Here is an 18,559-nt window from a genome sequence, read left to right as displayed (position 1 = left end):
AAACATTACAAAGTACAAATATCAGATGAAAAACTTTTCAACATTAAAACCATTCGGTGGGAAACCGCATGTATGTGCACTTTCTCAGCCTGGCAGATCTAATGTTGTGAGGAACGGACCAAACAGCGCCTGCTGCAGAGGACACAGTGTGGGAAACAACAAACCAGCTCGCAGCTTGGTCAAACAAACTCCAGATGAACAATGTTTAAGCAGATTTTAGTGTCACGGCATGCTCGAGCACAGGTGTGAATGTGTATGAGTTTAATTATAACATCTGTCTGAGTTAGTTTCCAGATCAGTTAACAGCAGCCTGGACTGAAAATAGGAAGGTACTTCAGTTGGAGAACATAAAATACACAAACAGTCATTATAATAAAGCCGCAATAGTACTTTTATTCAAGCTTACATCAAATTAAAGTTAAATAATACTGCACAGTCATAAGGATTACTGCTGTGTAAACTGGTCACATTGTAAATAACAGCTAACAGAATAAACATGGAGGGACTGATAGTGTAAACTAATGAAAATGAAAAACAAAATGAGGAGGAAACAACTTCCTGTTTGCATGCACTGAGGTTTTATTCAAATAGACCTGGTACAGGAGGTCAAATGAAGCCGTTGATTTCTTTCTTCATTTCCTGGAAGAAAAAGGCAAAAGATTAAAACTGAACACAAATCTGGAAACATGCAGCGGCTGAATTCACGTTGTGTCTGCGTGCAATGTGCCATCGCTTCTCTGACAGTCTGACATCATCTGGTGTGCACGGATTCAAGCCCCCCCTGTGACGGTCGCACCTGAACGAGCTCCGTCTTGTTGTAGCTGTTTCTGTGTCTGTAGATGCACTGAGCCAGCAGAGCGTAGAGCTTCTCCAGCGACTCCACCTCAGCACCATCAGTTTTAGCCACTGCTCTGCTGAGGAGATCCTGAAAAACACGCAAACAATACTCTACTCACTGCAGTAATCACAGCCCTAAATACTACTTAAACCACCAGGCTACTACTACCACCAGGTCACCATGGTGGCTGGTGTCAGACCTCAGTGCTCGGTCTTTGAACAGGTTTGTTGTTGTGCTCATTAACAGCTGCGTCCCAACCTGTCAATCAGAGCTTGGCAGGCAGGATTATTATATTATTAGAAAATCATCCCCTAAAGTCAGTTACTGGTACCACCACCACCACCGCTGCTGCTGCCCCTCATCAAAATAAGAACACATCGTAGACAGAAGGGAACGTCTGACTGTGCATACACACAGAAAACCTGGAGGACTCACCCTCAGTTTGCTGCGATGGACGACCAGCGGCGGCGTTTCCTCGTCGAGGATCTCCACAGATCTGCCTCGGCTGTAGAGCTGGATCTGCTCCGAGGCCGCCTTCCCGGCTCTCGTCTCATCGCCGTTATTCTTTCCTGACATGGCGAGGACGGGGAGGCAGAAATGGTTTATGGTCGTGCGGTAACAGTGAATCTTGTTTATAATGACTCGACAAAACTGAATTAGCATTTTTCGTTGGCACAACACGAAGTCGTGACAAACAGGAAGTGGATGTCAGGCCCAGAGGCTTAAGTGCTTTCCACATAAACGTGATCTATTCGGGGGCAGATTAATGGTTTTGGCTTCCAAGGGGACCATGACAGAAAAGGTTTGAGAGCCTCTGGGCCATCCTACCTGCTTACTGTGAGTAAATGTACTACTGGCGCTCATCAAATGACTGTATGACTTCAGGTTCTGTTGTTTACTGACTGAATCTACCAGGTTAAAGCGAACTTAAAGGTGCAGTGTGCAGGGTGTAGCGGCATCTAGTGGTCAGGTTGCACACTGCAACAAACAGAGATTGGTTTTGTCTGTTCTGGGCTACTATAGAAACATGGCGGACCCTATGAAAGAGGACCTGCTCCCTCTGAAGAAACAAAGAGCTCATTTGAATCATTCTTATTTTTAGGTGATTACACACTACTGAAAACAGAACTATGAATATTACAGACAATTTCTGCTCCTAGATGCCCAAATCCTGCACGCTGGACTTTCAAATCATCATCTTAACGTCACTGATTATTACCAAAAAGGACTTAAAGTGTGTTTGAAGGTGAAGGCATGTGTGTCTCATGAGGCATTTGAACTTTGATAATATGAAACTGTCTCTGGCTCGACGCCCAGAGATCTGCAGCCTCTGAGTCTGAAGCTTTGGCCTGTTGAAGCTTGTTCGGCAGCAGCAGTCTTACTTTCACTCCGTTTTCCACACTTTTCCTCGTTGGTGCTTTGAAGCTGCAGCAGCGTAGCTTAGTCGCAGTCCGGTGAAGACCAGTTAGTAGAGCGAGGCGGTCGCGCGGCCACAGCAAAGACGCAGTCAGGAACAGCGAAAGGCTTCCGCCAAATGCCATTTTCTTACAGAAACAGACCTATTTTACTCAAACAAACCCCGTTCACCACCGTCTTCAGGTCCTGGGGAGTCTTTGAGGTCCAGGTTCGATCCCTGGCCTTCAGCCTCCCTGCGGGGACGCTCTCAACTGGCTCTGGATGGTGGTACCCATTCACACGGACTCCGTTCTGGATATCTGCGACACCATTAAAGCCGTGATGACACCCGTTCATGGTGGCTTTTAGGTGGTTCTGCTCTCCATCGCTGCTCTCTGACATGCTGGATGAGCTTGGATCAGCAGAGCCGTTTTCCTCTGGACCTGATTCAGAGTTGCCCCTGCTGGACGTGGAGGACGAGGAAGACGAAGGAGGGAATGGCGGCCTCTTTTTCTTGGTTTTCTTAATGACACCGGTGCTCCATTTGGATTTTCTCGGCCGTTTGTAACGTTTTTTCTTACGAGCTGCAAAGAGAAAGGAGAGGAGTCAGCGGCGGCGAGAGGAGAGGAAAGGTCGTTACAGAGAGCAGAAAGTGAAGGCCGGAGGATGATGAGTGCAATCAAACCTCTTCGTCCCTCCACTTGATCTCCTCCTCTCTTGACTTTTCTTTCTCATCTGAACTCTCCCTCTCGTTACTGTCTCTCCTGTCTTTCAGCGCTGCTCAAGCTGCCTTTTCCTCTCCTCGTCTGCTCTTTCTCTCTGATGCTAAATAAAGACTTCCTGTCCATGTCGCTTTTCCACACCCTCACTTGCACTTCTGTTGGATGAACACGGCGAGATTTTGAAATGAACTTTCTGTTGCAGCAGAGCAGACAAATGAAATGAAAAGAGTCTGTGTCCACACATAACTGTTTTTATCCAAAGCTTTAAATCTTAGCAATTACAGCCAATAATTCTGAGATGACCTGACCAACAATTTAATCTAACTGTAACTAATGTATTGTTCAAGGTGCTGCAGAGTTTAACCACATGTTGCCACGAATAAAACTGTGTTGAGATCAAATGGATGATTTTTTTTCAGATTACTTTTGATATTATTCATTTATATATTTGTATTGGTCTGGTCTGTTAAAACTTAACTGGTACTGAGTCTCAAAAACAAGGTGTTTGCATTGAAAAAGTAGTTTTAAATTGTAAAATCATGCTGCACCTCAGGTCCCCACAGAGAAAACCACAGAGGACACAGCCTCTCGTTCAGACTACCGATCATCGCCAGTGATGCATGCCGAGGCTTCGTAAAGTTGACCTCACCCGTAGATGTTAATAATAAAAGCAGGTATGTTTAACGCTTCGTGGTGGACTTACGTCGAGGTCCGGGACCGGTTCTGGTGAATGCTGAGCTGCAGACGCCGTCGGCCTCCTCTGAGTTGGCCCCAGTCCTGCAGGAAGAAGCTGAAGGCAAAACAAACGTCTGGTTTATAGTTTAGAGGTTCGATGGTGTGAGCAGCAGCTCACCGTGGTCTCAACATTACATGTGAAGGATTTACTGCTGTGGCTCTCAGGTTATCTGGTTGAGACTGATCCAGTTTCACCTCTCTTGATGCGCGACTCTCTGATCTCATCGGAGTCTCTCTCAAAGTCTTTGTCAAGCTGGACGCTGATGGCGCGCAGGGTGTCCTTCAGAGCCAACGCACAGTGACGAAAGTGACGGTCTGACACACACACACACACACACACACACACACACACACTATTAAAGACATGAGGTAGGTTTTATGAAAACTGATTTCAGCTCTGCAAAAACCAGGTGTTATAATGAGAAATCCACTGACTTGAGTAATGCAACTAGTGACTGTCTTCATACATAGTTTTATATATAGTTTAATCCATCAAATGTATTTAATTGATTAATCAACTGGTCCGTCTTCAAATGTCTTGATTTGTCCAACAGTCCAAAACTCAAATTGATTTAATTTCCAGGTTTATTATCTGCTACAGAAATCAGAGAAAAGCAGCCAAATCCCAGCTGAGACACTTCAAGCTGAGCGCCTGATGAGGAGGTGAAAGTTCCCTCCAGTTCTTTATTTACTGCCACATTTCTACAGTGAATCCAGGTGAACGATCTGCTTTTTCACCTGTTAAAGCTACTTCCTCATCAAACACAGGCTGAGAGGCTCAAAGGTGGACTCTCTGAGGATTTTTTCTGCAAATTACACCTGAAGGCTTTACAGTGAACCAGACACAATGTTTTCAATGAAAATGTCAGACTGTCCACTGATGCAGTATCCAAGCGTTCACCTGGAATCACCTGCTCAGTCTGGGTCATGGAGACAGCGAAGAAACGGAAAATAAAAAGCAAGATAAGCCTCCAGTGGAAGACAAATAAAAATCTAAAGCATTAAAAATATTTCTTGGCCATTCTGAATAATGAATGCCATACTATAATATGCTGGAACCCATCCTACATGCCTGGTCCTTGTATGTAGTCTGCTTGAAAACACAGAGACCTTCAGGACACAGTGTCTGTGGTTTCTCACCTGTGGGGTCACCGCCCGGGTTGTACTTGAGGGCGTTCTGCCAGATGAGGTCTGCGTCTGACATGAACTCCCTGACTGTGACGTACTTGTGCTCATCAATGTTGGTCAGCAGCGTGGAGAAGTCCATGGGCCTCCTGACCATCATCAGGTAGTCCGGGACCTGGAGAGGGGAGAACTTCCACATTGATTACTGCAGCTGCAGAATAACGCTTCATTTGTGCCTCCACATCAAATGATCAAAACTGTAACCAGGGTTTGGGAGGTTTCAGGAGGCACAAAGTGACATCATCTGAACACTACTACTGACATTAAGTCAAATTCCTCTCACCTCCGCTTTGTCGACTGGTTTGGTGAAGGCCTTGAAGCGGCGGTCCAGAGCCAGATGCTCGGTGACATTACGCAGGAACAGGTGGAGCTCCTGCAGCACGTCCTCCTCCTGCTCCTCCAGATGGAGGCGCTCCTGCTCTGACAGCTGGCAAGGCGGAGGCAGAGGAGCCAGGGGAAGAATCTCCATGGCCTGACTCACTGAGAGGTGGAGGAGATTAAAACCTTTTTTTTTTTAATGTTATGGTTTAATCGTCTAACACTTTGGATTTATGGTGAACAAACAGGTAAAAGCATCTGAACAACATGGAGTCACATACATGATTTTTTACTGGAGGGTGGAGCCTCGGCTGCCTGGTTCAGAATGAGGTCCTGGAAGAAGTCGGTTCTCTCCTGCCGGGTGGGAACACTGACGGTGTAAACCTCTCCGTACTCCTCCCGAAACAGAGCCAGAATCTGAGAGAAACAGACTCACTTTTATCATGTTTTTTCCCTCCAACAGTTTGACTTCCTGCAGACAAAAACAGCTAAAAACGACCACCTGCTGGAACAAAAGTGAGAGGAAAAAGGTTTCAACCACATTCAGGGATCAAACCAGCTGCTCACCTCTGAATCCAGCTGTTGATGGTGGATGCTGCAGGTGGCGAGGAGGAGGATAGGGGAGAAGGAAGGGATGCTTCCCAGCAGGCTGAAGAAGGAGGCCCTCAACGAGGGCCCCGCAGTCTCCCACCACTGCTGGATGTGGGGGATGTAGAGGATGCTGGGAGACGTCCGCTTGGCCTCGCAGAACACCTGAGGGAGCAGAGAACAATGCTCACCATGAAGACTCTGCTTTCATTTCTCATGTTTTGTCGTCCTCTATAGTAGTTTCATGTTTTGTGTTGTTGGTTTTCTGTTATTCAAAGATTAAAAAATTCTGTTTAAGTACAAAAACAAATTACAGCAGTCCCCAAAGCATAAAAAAAAAAATGCAGTTGCCTGTCATCACCACCAGATGTCCCTAACGTACAGCTGAGCTCTGTGCTGTCATTTTTTGTCCAAACTGAAATCCCCTACTCGCCACTGACTTTTTGCCTACAAGGCAACAAGCTCCAACAAGCTTCCTGTTTGATTACAGCTGCTCAACACATTTGGATTTAATTGAAGCTTTAACTCAACGTGATCTACAGCCGTGTGGTGTTTTCTGAGGTGTCACCTGGGCGCAGGCTTCCTCCGGGGAGGTGCCGCTGACTCCGAACAGCACGGCAGAGTCCAGGCTGTGCACGGTGAAACGCTCCAAAGCGTGCAGGACTGCAGGAGCCAGGTGAGAGGTCTGACCAGCACCAGGACCACCCGCCAGGAGCATCCTGGGACGGTGGGACGTTGGATGTTTGACTGCACTCCTGCAGGTTGGAGGACGAGCAGTGAAACAGGTCATAATGGCATCAGGGATTTATGAGAAAGCAAATTTAAAAGGACAAACCATGTAACCATGTTCATTTTGGATCACATCACCTGGCAAAGTGCAGGAAGTTTCTGCTCTTGGAGTTGGCGGGTGTAGAGATGCTGGATGTGCTCGAGACCTCATCTCCTCCACACATCAGGCCGTCGTCAAGGACACCAGAGGTCAGGTCTGACATGCAGACAGTAAGAGGTGAAGGAGGTGTGTCAACAAGATATTTCATCATGACTCTGGCCGGAGTGTCTCCAGCCTTCAGGTCAGACTCACCTGGCTCCCTCTTCCTCTTCATCCCCTGCTCAGCATGGGGGAACAGCCTCTGCAGAGCCCCCAAGATGTCGCGCAAGGCCGCGCCCAGCAGCGGGTGAACCACAGGTGACAGGGGTTTGGCAGGCGAGGCAGCGAGGCGGTGGGAGGCCGGCGACATCTTCCTCATGGCCGCCACAAAGTCGCAGCTGCTGACTGCAATGGAGGAGACGTCCAGCAGGAGCTTCTGGGAGGTGCCGTAAATCTGTGGGTAGCGGCGGCGCAGAGCGCACAGCGCCGCCTCAGTGCACACCGCCCTGATGTCAGCACCACAGTAACCTGAGAGGCCGAGAGGGAGATTCAGGAAGTGAATCGGTCACACAGAACCATCTGAAAAGTCATTCATGGTAACTGTTTAGAAAAGGGCAGGCACTTTAAAAAATTAAAATTAAAAAATAAAAATACTCGGCAGGTGATTGGATGAGCCATCTGTCAATTGATGGATATTTGGGTCATATTCCTGTACTTTGATAAGTTTGATTACACACATATATTCTGCTAATAGTTCGATTACATGCACATGCTTATATTAATGATAAATGATGATTAATGATGATCCTGATGTGTTGATCTGATTCATATTTTCTGCTGATGGATTCTGTGACTGAATAATTAACAGAAATTATTCTTCTCCTGGTTAAGTTTTTCCTTTATTTAGACGAGGAGTGATTCTTTGTGTGCAAAATATATCTGAGGCCAGTGTGACCTAGAACAGGAGGTTTTGAGATAGAGGCCTGGCATGGGGACATCTTGGGGCCCTCGACTTAAGATAGAACAGGTTGGTGTCAGGGATGAGGTTGTCTCTCTAGATTTGTCCTTGCAAACAGGTTGCTGCGGTGACGTTGGATTCTTGAAGATGAGCAGAGGAGAGAGAGAGCGCCCGACGTCAACGAGGAGGAGCCGACGACTGTTTCAGCATTTCCTCATGTTCTGTCTATGAAATACTGGGTCAGGGAGAGATAGTGTGTCAGACTTCATGAACTGACCCCACTCTGTTGTGGATCAGGGAAAGGTTCAGTCGAGACCCAGAGCTCTGTTACCTTGCCGATTCTATTGATGTCAGAATAAAACAGATTTTTTTGGACTCAACATCTTCTCCTATTGCTTCATTAAAAGAACCCAGAGGACCAGAGAGATTTTTCGAGACACGTCCTCGACACTATCAAGGGCTGACTTCAACCAAACAGATCGTATGTAGGAATAGAGCAAATCTCTTGTTGAAGCAGTCGGAATAAGAATGTTTTCACGCAGGAAGGGATTCAGCGCCCTTCTCTCCAGTTTTGATGTAACCCAAAAGCAGCATCGACGCAAACCTCTTTAGGAGCCACGATTGCTGTTTTTGAACAAACAGTCGCTTCTCTCGCTTCTCTTACAGCTGCCTGTAGCTGCCAGCAGTTTGTCAAAGGATGCTGATTGGTTGAAGCGTGGCAGGATGGATTGTTGCGTCTCGTGATCCAACGAATCCAAAGGTAACTGCAAGCTTTCTAGTGATGACTTATGTCCATGATTCTATATATGAAGCCCGGCCGTTGTTTAACATGTAACACTTGTGCTTAATCTATTTTATCCAGGTAGCCAGTAATCAATCCACCTTTTGCTCTGACACAATTGCGTTCTAAATGTATGTAAATCTTCTCAGATTTGTGAGTTGGGTCTAGGTAGAAAGTGAATATCAGACTTACAATCTGCCTGATTTCTCATACACAACATATCCCTTTCCAAATAATCATGCTGAACATTCTGTCAGCTGAACAGCATGTTTACAATACAGATACTGGTTAGAGCAAAAGTCTTCACCTGGTGTGATGAAGCACCTGTGCAGTCTTTCTTACCGACACATTTCTCAGCCAGTTCATCCAGGAAGTCTTCAGACGGAGGAGGTTTCCACTGCCTGGTGTGGATTTTCAAAATCTCTTTACGAGACTTAAACACAAAACAAATCAAACTTTTAAAACTGAATTTTAGTCTGAAGACAAAATGACAAAAAAAGCTAATCCGAAAAAAGCACAGTAACAGAATTAGGAGTTCGAGAGTTTCAAACGTGTGGGAGAAGAAGCGCGGACTCAAACACCCTAACAGCAATCACTGCCAAACAAACCTGGAGTGAAGTGAGCAGTCAGGATTTTAAAGCCAAAATTCAGCTAAAAAAATGATTCAAGTAATTATTATGGTCTGATGAGCTCGCAGAAGATATTTGAGCATCAAATGAAAACATTTTAGCAGAGAGTGCACTGTCAGATAAAAAGATGTCACCTCTCTGTCAGGCAGCCCGAAGAGGAACTCCCTGTCGAAGCGTCCGGGCCGTCGCAGCGCCGGGTCGATGGAGTCCAGTCGGTTTGTCGCTCCGATCACCACAACCTCACCTCGACTGTCGAGCCCGTCCATCAGAGCCAGGAGCGTCGACACGATAGAGCTGCAGGACGAGACGAAAGCTGACACAGTTTGAAAAGAGGTATTTTTGCATGTAAATGTGCGCATATTTACTGCAGTTCTGTTGTGTTTATCGAGTCAGCTTGTTGTGACCTGTGTATCTGGTCCTGCCTACTGGATCGGACCGGAGCCAGACCGTCAATCTCATCAAAGAAGATGATGGCGGGACGCCTCTGATATGCCTGAGGACGACACACACCAACACACACTCAACCACTGCGCTGTAAGTGACATAGTCACAAAAAACTCAGATGATAAAATGAATAAATTAGACCGGAGGAGGAGGAAGTTCACTGTATCGATATTTAAAGGAACTAATAAGGAATTATTGACATTTTTTTATTACCAAGTTAAAAACAGTCGCTTTGGGAAAGCTAAAGTTTTTAAATAAAGAGTACTTAAAGCCTAGAGACACACCTCAGGCTGCATAGATGTACCACAGCTACCATGACAACACACTCAAACACACTGATGTCTGCACAGCACACAGGATGGGGCTGCAGTCAGCCAGCAGGGGGCAGCACAGAGACTTCAGGTGTGTTTGCACGACCTTACCTGCTCGAACAGCAGCCTCAGCTGGCGCTCCGACTCGCCCACCCACTTGCTGAGGCAGTCAGCTCCCTTCCTCATGAAGAAGGCGACCTTCCTGTTGCCATGGCTACACTCATTGGCCAGCGCTCGGGCAACCAGCGTTTTCCCCGTCCCAGGGGGTCCATAAAACAGACAACCTCTGGAGAGAGAGAGAGAGACAGGCAAGAAACGTTCTTTAAAAGAAGTTCCACTGATCTGTCTGTCTCTGAATCACTGCGATAAAAATGTTTTGTAACACCGAGTCTGACAATCACCATGAAGTGATTCTGTATCAACCACAGGTGTGTGTCTACAAATTATCACACTGACTCACTGATATCAAAATGAACGTCTGAGGCTGGAACTTTTTTTTTTACACCTACATTTAATTAGAAAACCGTTTTTTAATGTCAAAAGGAGAACAACAACAACATCACACAGGGTTGTGTAAAACAGTTATTTTACAACCAGGTGTGGTTTGGCCAGTCACACACAATCTAATGAGCACAATATATACAGTTACAGAACAATAAATCATTTAGAAAATCAGTAATTATCAGCACTGTTGACCCAAGACATCAATCACTTGCTGTTGTTTTATTGTTGACTCCTGACATTTCCTGTGAGAACTGTGTGTTTCCTTTATCCACGAGTGTCAAAGAACGTACGTAACCTCTGTAAATGTCTGAATCATGTGTGTGTGTCACCTGGGAGGCTGGATCTTGAAGTTGTCAAAGACCTCGGGGTAGAGAAGTGGGAAGACAACCATCTCCTTCAGAGCTGAGATGTGACCCGAAAGTCCTCCAATGCTATCAAACCTCACCTGAGGAGGAAAGGAAAGGAAGGAAAGAGGGAGGGATGGAGGTGGGAGATAATGAGGTGCCAAAAAAAGAAGGGGAGTGGGTGGGGCGGTGAGAGAAGGTGGTGAAATAAAGAGAGAACTAAGGTTGCTGCAGGCTGCTCCGTTTCATTGTCTGAATGCACAACACGTCTAAACTCACCGACTGATCGATGGCCATGGGATCAATGTCTGCCAGACCTGCTCCTGCGTTCATCTTGTCTCTGCGAGTCCCCAGAAGATCGTCTGTACGCAGGCCGAACGGACGACACCTGACAGGAAGAACCGACACAAACACAGTCAACAAAACTAGGAACGATGACCGATAATACCAACAGTGACAATGTGATGAATTATGCATCTGACAGCTGCGCTAAAGACTGAAATAGACTAAAAAAATAGACTAAAGACTAAAATAGCTAAGAGTGCTGGTTACACCTGGCACACTCACATCTCCCAGCTGAGACCACAGTAGGCTACACTATCACCTGGTCAGGTACAAAGTGGTAGAACGAGACCGTCGGGCCGAGGCTAGCTAGTTAGTATGCTAACTTCATCTCTGCATCTGCTGATAATGGTTTGTGTATAGCTTCATCATCTCCCGACTGACCTTTCAAAAATGTTTACATTGTTTTGCACTTCATCATCATCAGAGTCGTCTTCATCAGACTGATTGGACCAGGCACTCTTAGCTGGTCTGGACAACGAAATGAAAAGAAATGAGGACACAGAGGTAAGCTTGAAAGTTGTGGTTGGAGTTTAGTTGGAATTAAAACGTTGGTCTCTTTGCATCAAACCTGAGCAACAGGTGTTTTTTAGACAACATTTACATGTAACTAAGACGAGAGACACCAGATCAACCTGTCATTCATTTCAGACATTAACATTTCTCTTTCAGCTGGGGTTGTAATGCTGGATTAGTGACAAATACAGCAAATCAACCAGGAGCATCTTTCAGGCATGAGGTCAAAACTGTGTCATACAATTCTGCCATTTTTCCTTAAAGGATAACTTTCGTTTTTTACAACCTGGACCTTATTTGTAGCATTAAATACGACCATTTACTCACCCAGACAACTTTGGTGGCATTTGGAGTCGTTTTGAAGAAGTTAGCCCCAGAGGAGCGGCGCGTATATCCGTATAATGCGAGTACTCGGGGCATCCATGCGCAGCCTCTATATAACACATAATCTGCAGAAACTCGTTCATATTCCAATATTTAGTTATGATATGCTGGTGCTATTCCCCTCTGAGCCCGTGGTGACATGTTATCAACATCCGGCGTCCCTAGACAACTACCTCTGACGTGGATGATGTCATTACCGAACTCCACGCGCTGCAAGCAGCCAGCCACAACACGGCTGACTCTGCGGCGGTCGGCTACGAATACGCAATAACGAACCATAGCTGTGCCAAACTACAGCTAAACTAGCCGACCGCCGGCTCAGAGGGGAATAGCACCAGCATATCATAACTAAATATTGGAATATGAACGAGTTTCTGCAGATTATGCGTTATATAGAGGCTGCGCATGGATGCCCCGAGTACTCGCATTATAAGGATATACGCGCCGCTCCTCTGGGGCTAATTTCTTCAAAACGACTCCAAATGCCACCAAAGTTGTCTGGGTGAGTAAATGGTCGTATTTAATGCTACAAATAAGGTCCAGGTTGTAAAAAACCAAAGTTATCCTTTAAGTTCAGTTAGACCACAAAAAATCAACAAATAAACCAAATATCGCAGACACAGTCTCAAAGTTTCCTCAGCGCTGAACTGGTTATGGAGCAGTTAGAGGCTTTCCAAATTCTGATCAGGACAATTTCACACCCGAGCGTCGGTAACAAACAATGTCACTTTTATTATAATTTTACCATTTCGTGTAAACATGTCTGTTTTTTTGTTTAAAGAAAAAGGTTGTAAGTTTATCCGGCGGTCTGACCTGAAGGTTCCTCTGTGGGTCGTGTTTGGTCCTGAGGCACTGATCCTGAAGGTTCCTCTCGGGAACTCTAACCAACACCAGAGAAAACAGCGACAGAACGATAAATTTAGACGGGCCTGGACTTCGACTTGTGTACATTAAATATAACAGAAATGTTAGAACTTAACAAAGGTTGTGCTGAAATGTTCAACATCAACTATAAAAGTGATTTTAAATTCCACCACTGATGTTTGATTGGAGCTGCTTTTATCAAAGCTGTGTGACCTTTGTGCTACTTCCACTGGTGATAAGGTGGAACAAAAGCAACACTGAACTCTATGAGCAGTGTTCTGGATGATTACTGTAACCGTGTCGTTGGTTTTAGTTCAGTGGGGCAGTGCTGACCGCGGCTGCGTCCCTGGTACAGCGACGGAGCTCGGCTCAGTTTGCCGACAGCGTTCTGGTTCGCGCTGCGGTTGCTGTCATCATCTGCGGTCACTTCCTGGCTGCTGTCCTCGCCATTGACTCCACCTGTTATATCACAGTAAGAAAACACAAAGGGGGGTGTTTCCAGAAGACCACGTTGAAATCACCTTGAATGATTCACATTCTCCTGAACGTTCATACAAACCGCTGTCAGCCTCACTGTCACTCAGCTCTCTCTGTGGCGGCACAGTAGATCTCCTCCTCAGTGCTTTAGAGTGCATGTTCTGCAATATCACCAAAATAAAAGCACTGTTGAAATTCAAAGTAAATAATAATCATGAGAGTAGGTGAAAAGAGGCGGCTGGTGACACCAGGTGTAGAGGCAGCGTATGTTTATCTACACCCTCCACAGCATTTAGTGCTGTCAATACATTTCTGATGTATGATTTTAAACGTTTTTACTTTAAATGTGAAGTGGTGAATCAGTTATCAATCAGCTATAAATCACAAGGAGAAGAGCGAGAGTGGAAACAAGAGAGATGATGAAACACCAGCAGGTTTTTCCTGTCTGCCCACGTTCAGGTTATGGACTGGAGCTATTTTTCATTTCACAGCCTGAAAGACAAACTCAAGCTGAAAGGGGCATCACACCTACTTACTCGTCTAGTCATGAGGTAAAGCAGCACGTCTACAACAGAAAGCCTACGTGTAGTTAAGTGTAGTTAAGCATTTTGACTGGACACAAAATCAGTTTGAGAGCAGCAGACCTAAACGATGTCATCGCTTACACTTCATGTGGCAAAAACACGCAAAGACAAAAAACAAGGGTTGGTGCTTCTGGGGCTCTCAGATCCATTCCAATATGGTGGCAGCTGATAGAGATGTCGCCCACTCCCCAAAACCCATGAGCAGAGGGAGGGAGGCAGGGTGCAGCTGGTGCACCGCCCTCACCGAGGCCTGATAAGAGAGGCTGCACCCACTGAGACTGTGTGAACGTGGTTTCTGTGTTCGTGAACCGGCTGACAAATGTAAACACAGCGTCTGGACTGGATCACTCCTGCTCTCGTTTTGAGAAACACAGTGTGAAATCAGAACGGTGCGTTCACCAACGTCTGTAGCAGTCTCTTTAAACATGCATTTCAATTCAGTGTGTTTATTCAAATTATGAGAAAATTGTAGAAAAGTAAAGCTACAGTTGGTGACAATTCAGTAGAAATAACGAAGGTACTTCTGAGTGACGCACTTTTTCTTTACATGTCCCGAATCTCTTTTAATTGGACAGCGTGACACTTAAAATTCCCCAAAATAGTTTAAGTCAAGCAAACAGTAGGATAAAACGTAACTTGTGCTGAACACAACACAAGAACTGCCAAATGTCACCTGATGCTAACAGGTAACCTGGATAATTCACACACTTCAGTGTCAAAAGTTTTCACTTGAACTACTTTCTACCAAAGAAATAGTCCCTATAAAAAAATAGTTGATGGTGCGTGCAAGTGGGACATGATCACCTGATTTTTCAATCCTGTGAGCACCACAAACTAGATAAAATTGACCTTTGTTGTATTTAAGTGGAAGCAGAGACATCAGACAGACGAGGTCTGTTTTTGTAAATTAATGATCTTTAACATGCACCTTCAGTGTTCGGACTGTAGCTGCATTGTGCAAAAATAGATTCAATCCAGAGTGTAAAAAAAAAAGTGACGTGCACTGATCCAAACCAGCTCCAGATTAGTCTGGAGACACATTTGATCACATGCATCTATACAGTGTGCAGTGAATGCAGCATCTCTCCCAGCCACAAACAGGCCTGTACACTGCGGTGAACAGACCGTCAGATACAAGAAAACTTGGTCACTCATGGACGCCGCGAGGACCAGACGAGGCGTTTACTGTCAGGATAGAAATGCTACATGTCGGTACATTGCTTACTTCTTCTTTGCTGCTACGAAGCCGCCTCCTCTTCTTCATGTTGTCCATCTTCTTCAGGGCCGACCTGGCCGTGCTGCAGAGAAAATCAACTTGTTTATCACATCCATATCGGGATTAATTTGCCTAAAAGTCCATGGTGGTGTCATAAAATGGCTTTTTTTTCTCCTAATCAACAAGCCAAAACCTAAAAATATTCAGTTTCCTTTCGAATAACACAAATAAAAAGAAGCAAATTCTCATAAATGAGAAGCTGGACGGAGAAAAGGTCTGCAGTTTTTCAAACATTAACTTACTAAAACATTCGATTACAGAAGTTTCCAATGATTGTGGAGTAGACTGACTGACGGACTCATTGATTAAAGATTTCAGCTCCAATAACAACGTGACTTTTGATGCTCTGAGCTGCTGTCTTACTTGGCGCTGACGCCGTCGAACACGTTGGAGGCCTGATATCTGCTGGTGGGCTTGGTCGGCCTGGTGCTTCTCCTCAGCCCACTCCTCCTGCCACCTGGGAACACAAATACACGCTCATACATGTTGTTGTACATGTTGTTTTTTGAAAGCTGCTGAAGTCACCAACAGCCAACATGTTACACCAAATGCAAGTGCAGATTTCATTTGATCATTTCATTGTGCCAATAAATCAGTTAATGTTCACCTATCAGGCTGCTAAAGCCTCCGAATCAGCAGTTACACCATCATGAGATACTCAAACAAATAAAACCACAATGTCAGCAACCAGCTGATGAAAAGTGACAACACAAATATAGACACACGTCTCACATATCTTCTGAATTCTTGTCAAATGACTGATATTTTATGACTTATGTGAAGAGCTTGATAAATGTCAGGACTGTACTTTCCAAACCATAATGCTTACTGATAATGTGACTGTTCTTACATGCAGAGTTTTGAAGCCTTGGAGATTTCCTATAAAGACAAAACAAGGCTCAGGTTCAGAATTTGAGCGGTTGCAGCAGAGTGATTTATGTTAAAAGCAAAAGCAAAGCTGGAAAGTTGGTCGTAATGCCACTGCAGTCGAATACATTATCATATATCAGTTTAAAAAAAAGCACTGTTCTCAATGGCACTAACAGGATATTAGATGGTGTAATACATTTGTACATTCAAACAAAGCATTTTCAAACTGATAATTAATCAACTTTCATGCTTTTCTGCTAACTGACTTATCAATTAATTGACTCATCACTCCAGCAGTGAGGGCGGTTAGCAAACATTTATTGGTCATTTTGGTCCGACCTGATGATGGCTCTCGCTGGCGTCTCTGAATGGACGTGATTCTGTTCTTCATCTTTGGCATTAAATCCCTGAAAAATATGTGAGAAGTTAGTCAGATGTAACGACCAACGATTCTAATTAACGCTGTCGAAGCACGACACTGGTGACCAACCAGGAGGTTGTGACCCCGAGACCCTCTTGATTAAAAAAAAAAAACAACTTTTATTAAAAAATATAGCATTATCTCAGCATTTCATTCATTTCTGTGAAGAAAACTAAATAGTTGTTTTTGATTATTAGTTAAGATATAAACTTAGAAACTTCACAGGATAAAGGCACACTGAATGAACACAAGCTATATTCACAGAGCGGTCACTCTCTGCTAAACAGCCTCATTCTGCATTAGAAAATCTTGCAGCTAAAACAACCAAAGAGCTGATAGGACAATGGCCGAGTATCAGGGAGAAGAAATCACAGAATTTGTCAAAAGGGAGCATATTAAGTATGTATGATTGTTAAAAATAAAAGAAAATACATACACACATAGAAAAACTTCCATAACTATCAGCAAAACTGCTCTCCGATGCAATATTAACAGGAAATAATCAGCTCAAAATTCATCCACATTGTTCATTTTACACAAACGTCTTGCAATCATTGTGCACACTATTTGGGTTAACTGCACAGCTTATCAGTTGTTCTGTTCTGTTGTTATTCATTGAATATAATATGAAATATCCATAAAACACACGGCTTAGTTGGGGGTCGACTTTTACTTAAGAAGAGAAAAGGGGTCCCTTCAGGAAGGTTGGAAAACACTGGTCCTGACAGACAGTAAAGACTAAAACAATGTTTACACTATCAATCTTATTTTTCTATTGACTACTGGACTGTGGCTTCAACTGTGCATGTTGGTAGATGAATGTGTTCATATTTCTAATTCAAATATAATGAAAAAGCAAACTGTATCAGCCAATACCGATATTGATTTTTGAGAATTTAAAAAGAAATCCAATAAAGATATATTGGCAGATATTTATTAAGTTCTCTAAAATTTTTTTTTTTTAATTGTGACTAATGAATGTACTTTCAAAACATGTCATTGGCTTTTCTGTACTTTAATTTCTTGCCAATTATCAGCTGACATAAAAATTGATATGATGTGTGATGTGTCTTTACTAACCTCTCAACCTTTATTTCCCAATAATGTACCTGTTGCTTTACTGTTTAGTTTTCCTGTTTTAACCTCATGTGACATGCTGTGTAAACACTGGTTATTGTAATATTATTAGCAGTGCTATTGTTAGTTTAGTAGTTCGTACTGTTAGGACACTCCCTTTAGCACACAACCACTATTATTAACATTATGCTGCTATTCCTGTCAATTCTCCACCGTGGTGTCAATATGCACACAGCACAATTTAAAAAATGTTGAGCAAGATGCTGTACAGACACATTTAAAATACAATTAGATCATAAAATGAATGATAATAGGATTATTCATAATTCAACAAATCTCTGGTAAGTGTGTTCATAATTTTTAACGAATTCTAATTTATGCAAATACATGTTAAAAATAATAACACTACTACTACAGCTAATAATAATAATAACAATAATAAGAATAAGAATCATTTGGTTGATTTTGTATTAAATCAAAACTAATCCCAATAAGTCAACAAAGATGATAAAACTACATTTTATTTTAAAGTAATCAAATGAATTAACTTTAACTTCAGTATTTTAAACTTGAACAGCCTCGTCAGTCAGAGCAGCTTCATTCAATAATCGTTAATACTGAAACATATTACGGGTCCGACGATGCGGTGAACGGTCAACAGGAGCGATTACTCCAAACCCAAAGACTGACTCACTCTGGAGAGTCCAGATTCCTCCGGCCGGGTCACTGTGCTCCTGCTCCGGGTCCCTGGTGGAGTCCGCGGCGGGGGCTCGGAGCTCCTTGTCGGCCTCCTCTGCCGCTGCTGTCCGCTGCTCTGATGCGCGTCGCGTGCGCCTCTCCCGCGCAGCGTCACCATGGTAATGGCCCGCACACAAGCTAGCACCCAAACTGTTAGCTTACCGTCGAGCTCGCACAAAACGTAAAAGACGCCAAATGCGGACAGAAGCGCGTTCCGGTGTCTACCGGCTGTCTCGCTCGGGTGACCGGCCTGCTGCTCCGTGTGTTGTGGCGGAGCTGAAACACAAACTCAGCCGACACACACTTCTTAAAGACGGACACCGTCGGGCCATCAAACCGCTGCGCAGGTTCAAAAACGTTGTGTTCTGCCGCCGCCTGGTGACGTCATGC

The 18,559-nt window shown here is 44.3% G+C and overlaps 1 protein-coding gene across 4 annotated transcripts; it reads right to left on the bottom strand.

Moving 5' to 3' along the window:
• Positions 1–226: 226 nt before the first annotated feature.
• Positions 227–18,426, bottom strand: LOC121619874 (ATPase family AAA domain-containing protein 2-like). 4 transcript variants are annotated; one of them, XM_041955806.1, is made up of 28 exons: positions 18,126–18,426; positions 16,273–16,340; positions 15,893–15,942; positions 15,427–15,520; positions 15,013–15,085; positions 13,286–13,364; positions 13,060–13,185; positions 12,676–12,742; positions 11,347–11,433; positions 10,900–11,008; positions 10,606–10,721; positions 9,884–10,058; positions 9,422–9,510; positions 9,152–9,311; positions 8,731–8,821; positions 6,863–7,177; positions 6,649–6,766; positions 6,350–6,536; positions 5,761–5,946; positions 5,475–5,610; positions 5,159–5,355; positions 4,831–4,990; positions 3,886–4,005; positions 3,659–3,745; positions 2,398–2,817; positions 1,274–1,407; positions 797–925; positions 227–639 (listed from the first exon to the last, which is right to left on the bottom strand). In XM_041955806.1, the coding sequence occupies exons 1-28, from the start codon at positions 18,285–18,287 to the stop codon at positions 607–609; spliced, it is 3,768 nt and encodes a 1,255-aa protein (XP_041811740.1). In that variant the 5' UTR covers positions 18,288–18,426; the 3' UTR covers positions 227–606. The 4 variants fall into 4 exon arrangements, 2 of the variants coding, with proteins under 2 accessions (XP_041811740.1, XP_041811741.1); XM_041955807.1 differs by having other exon boundaries at positions 15,914–15,942; XR_006007541.1 differs by lacking the exons at positions 227–639; positions 797–925 and having other exon boundaries at positions 1,273–1,407; positions 2,221–2,817.
• Between the last annotated feature and the right edge of the window lie 133 nt (positions 18,427–18,559).

Source organism: Chelmon rostratus, chromosome 16, assembly GCF_017976325.1.
Source record: "Chelmon rostratus isolate fCheRos1 chromosome 16, fCheRos1.pri, whole genome shotgun sequence".
NCBI lineage: Eukaryota > Metazoa > Chordata > Actinopteri > Chaetodontiformes > Chaetodontidae > Chelmon > Chelmon rostratus.
This window is presented reverse-complemented; position numbering and strand designations above follow the sequence as displayed.

Excerpts from the sequence above, each read along its gene's own strand:
- LOC121619874 (XM_041955806.1), bottom strand. The coding sequence starts at position 18,287 with ATGGTGACGCTGCGCGGGAGAGGCGCACGCGACGCGCATCAGAGCAGC. Across the intron at positions 8,822-9,151 it reads TCGGGCTGCCTGACAGAGAG|TCTCGTAAAGAGATTTTGAA; the intron begins GTGACATCTTTT and ends TTTGTGTTTAAG. Across the intron at positions 2,818-3,658 it reads AACCGGTCCCGGACCTCGAC|CTCGTAAGAAAAAACGTTAC; the intron begins GTAAGTCCACCA and ends TTCTCTTTGCAG.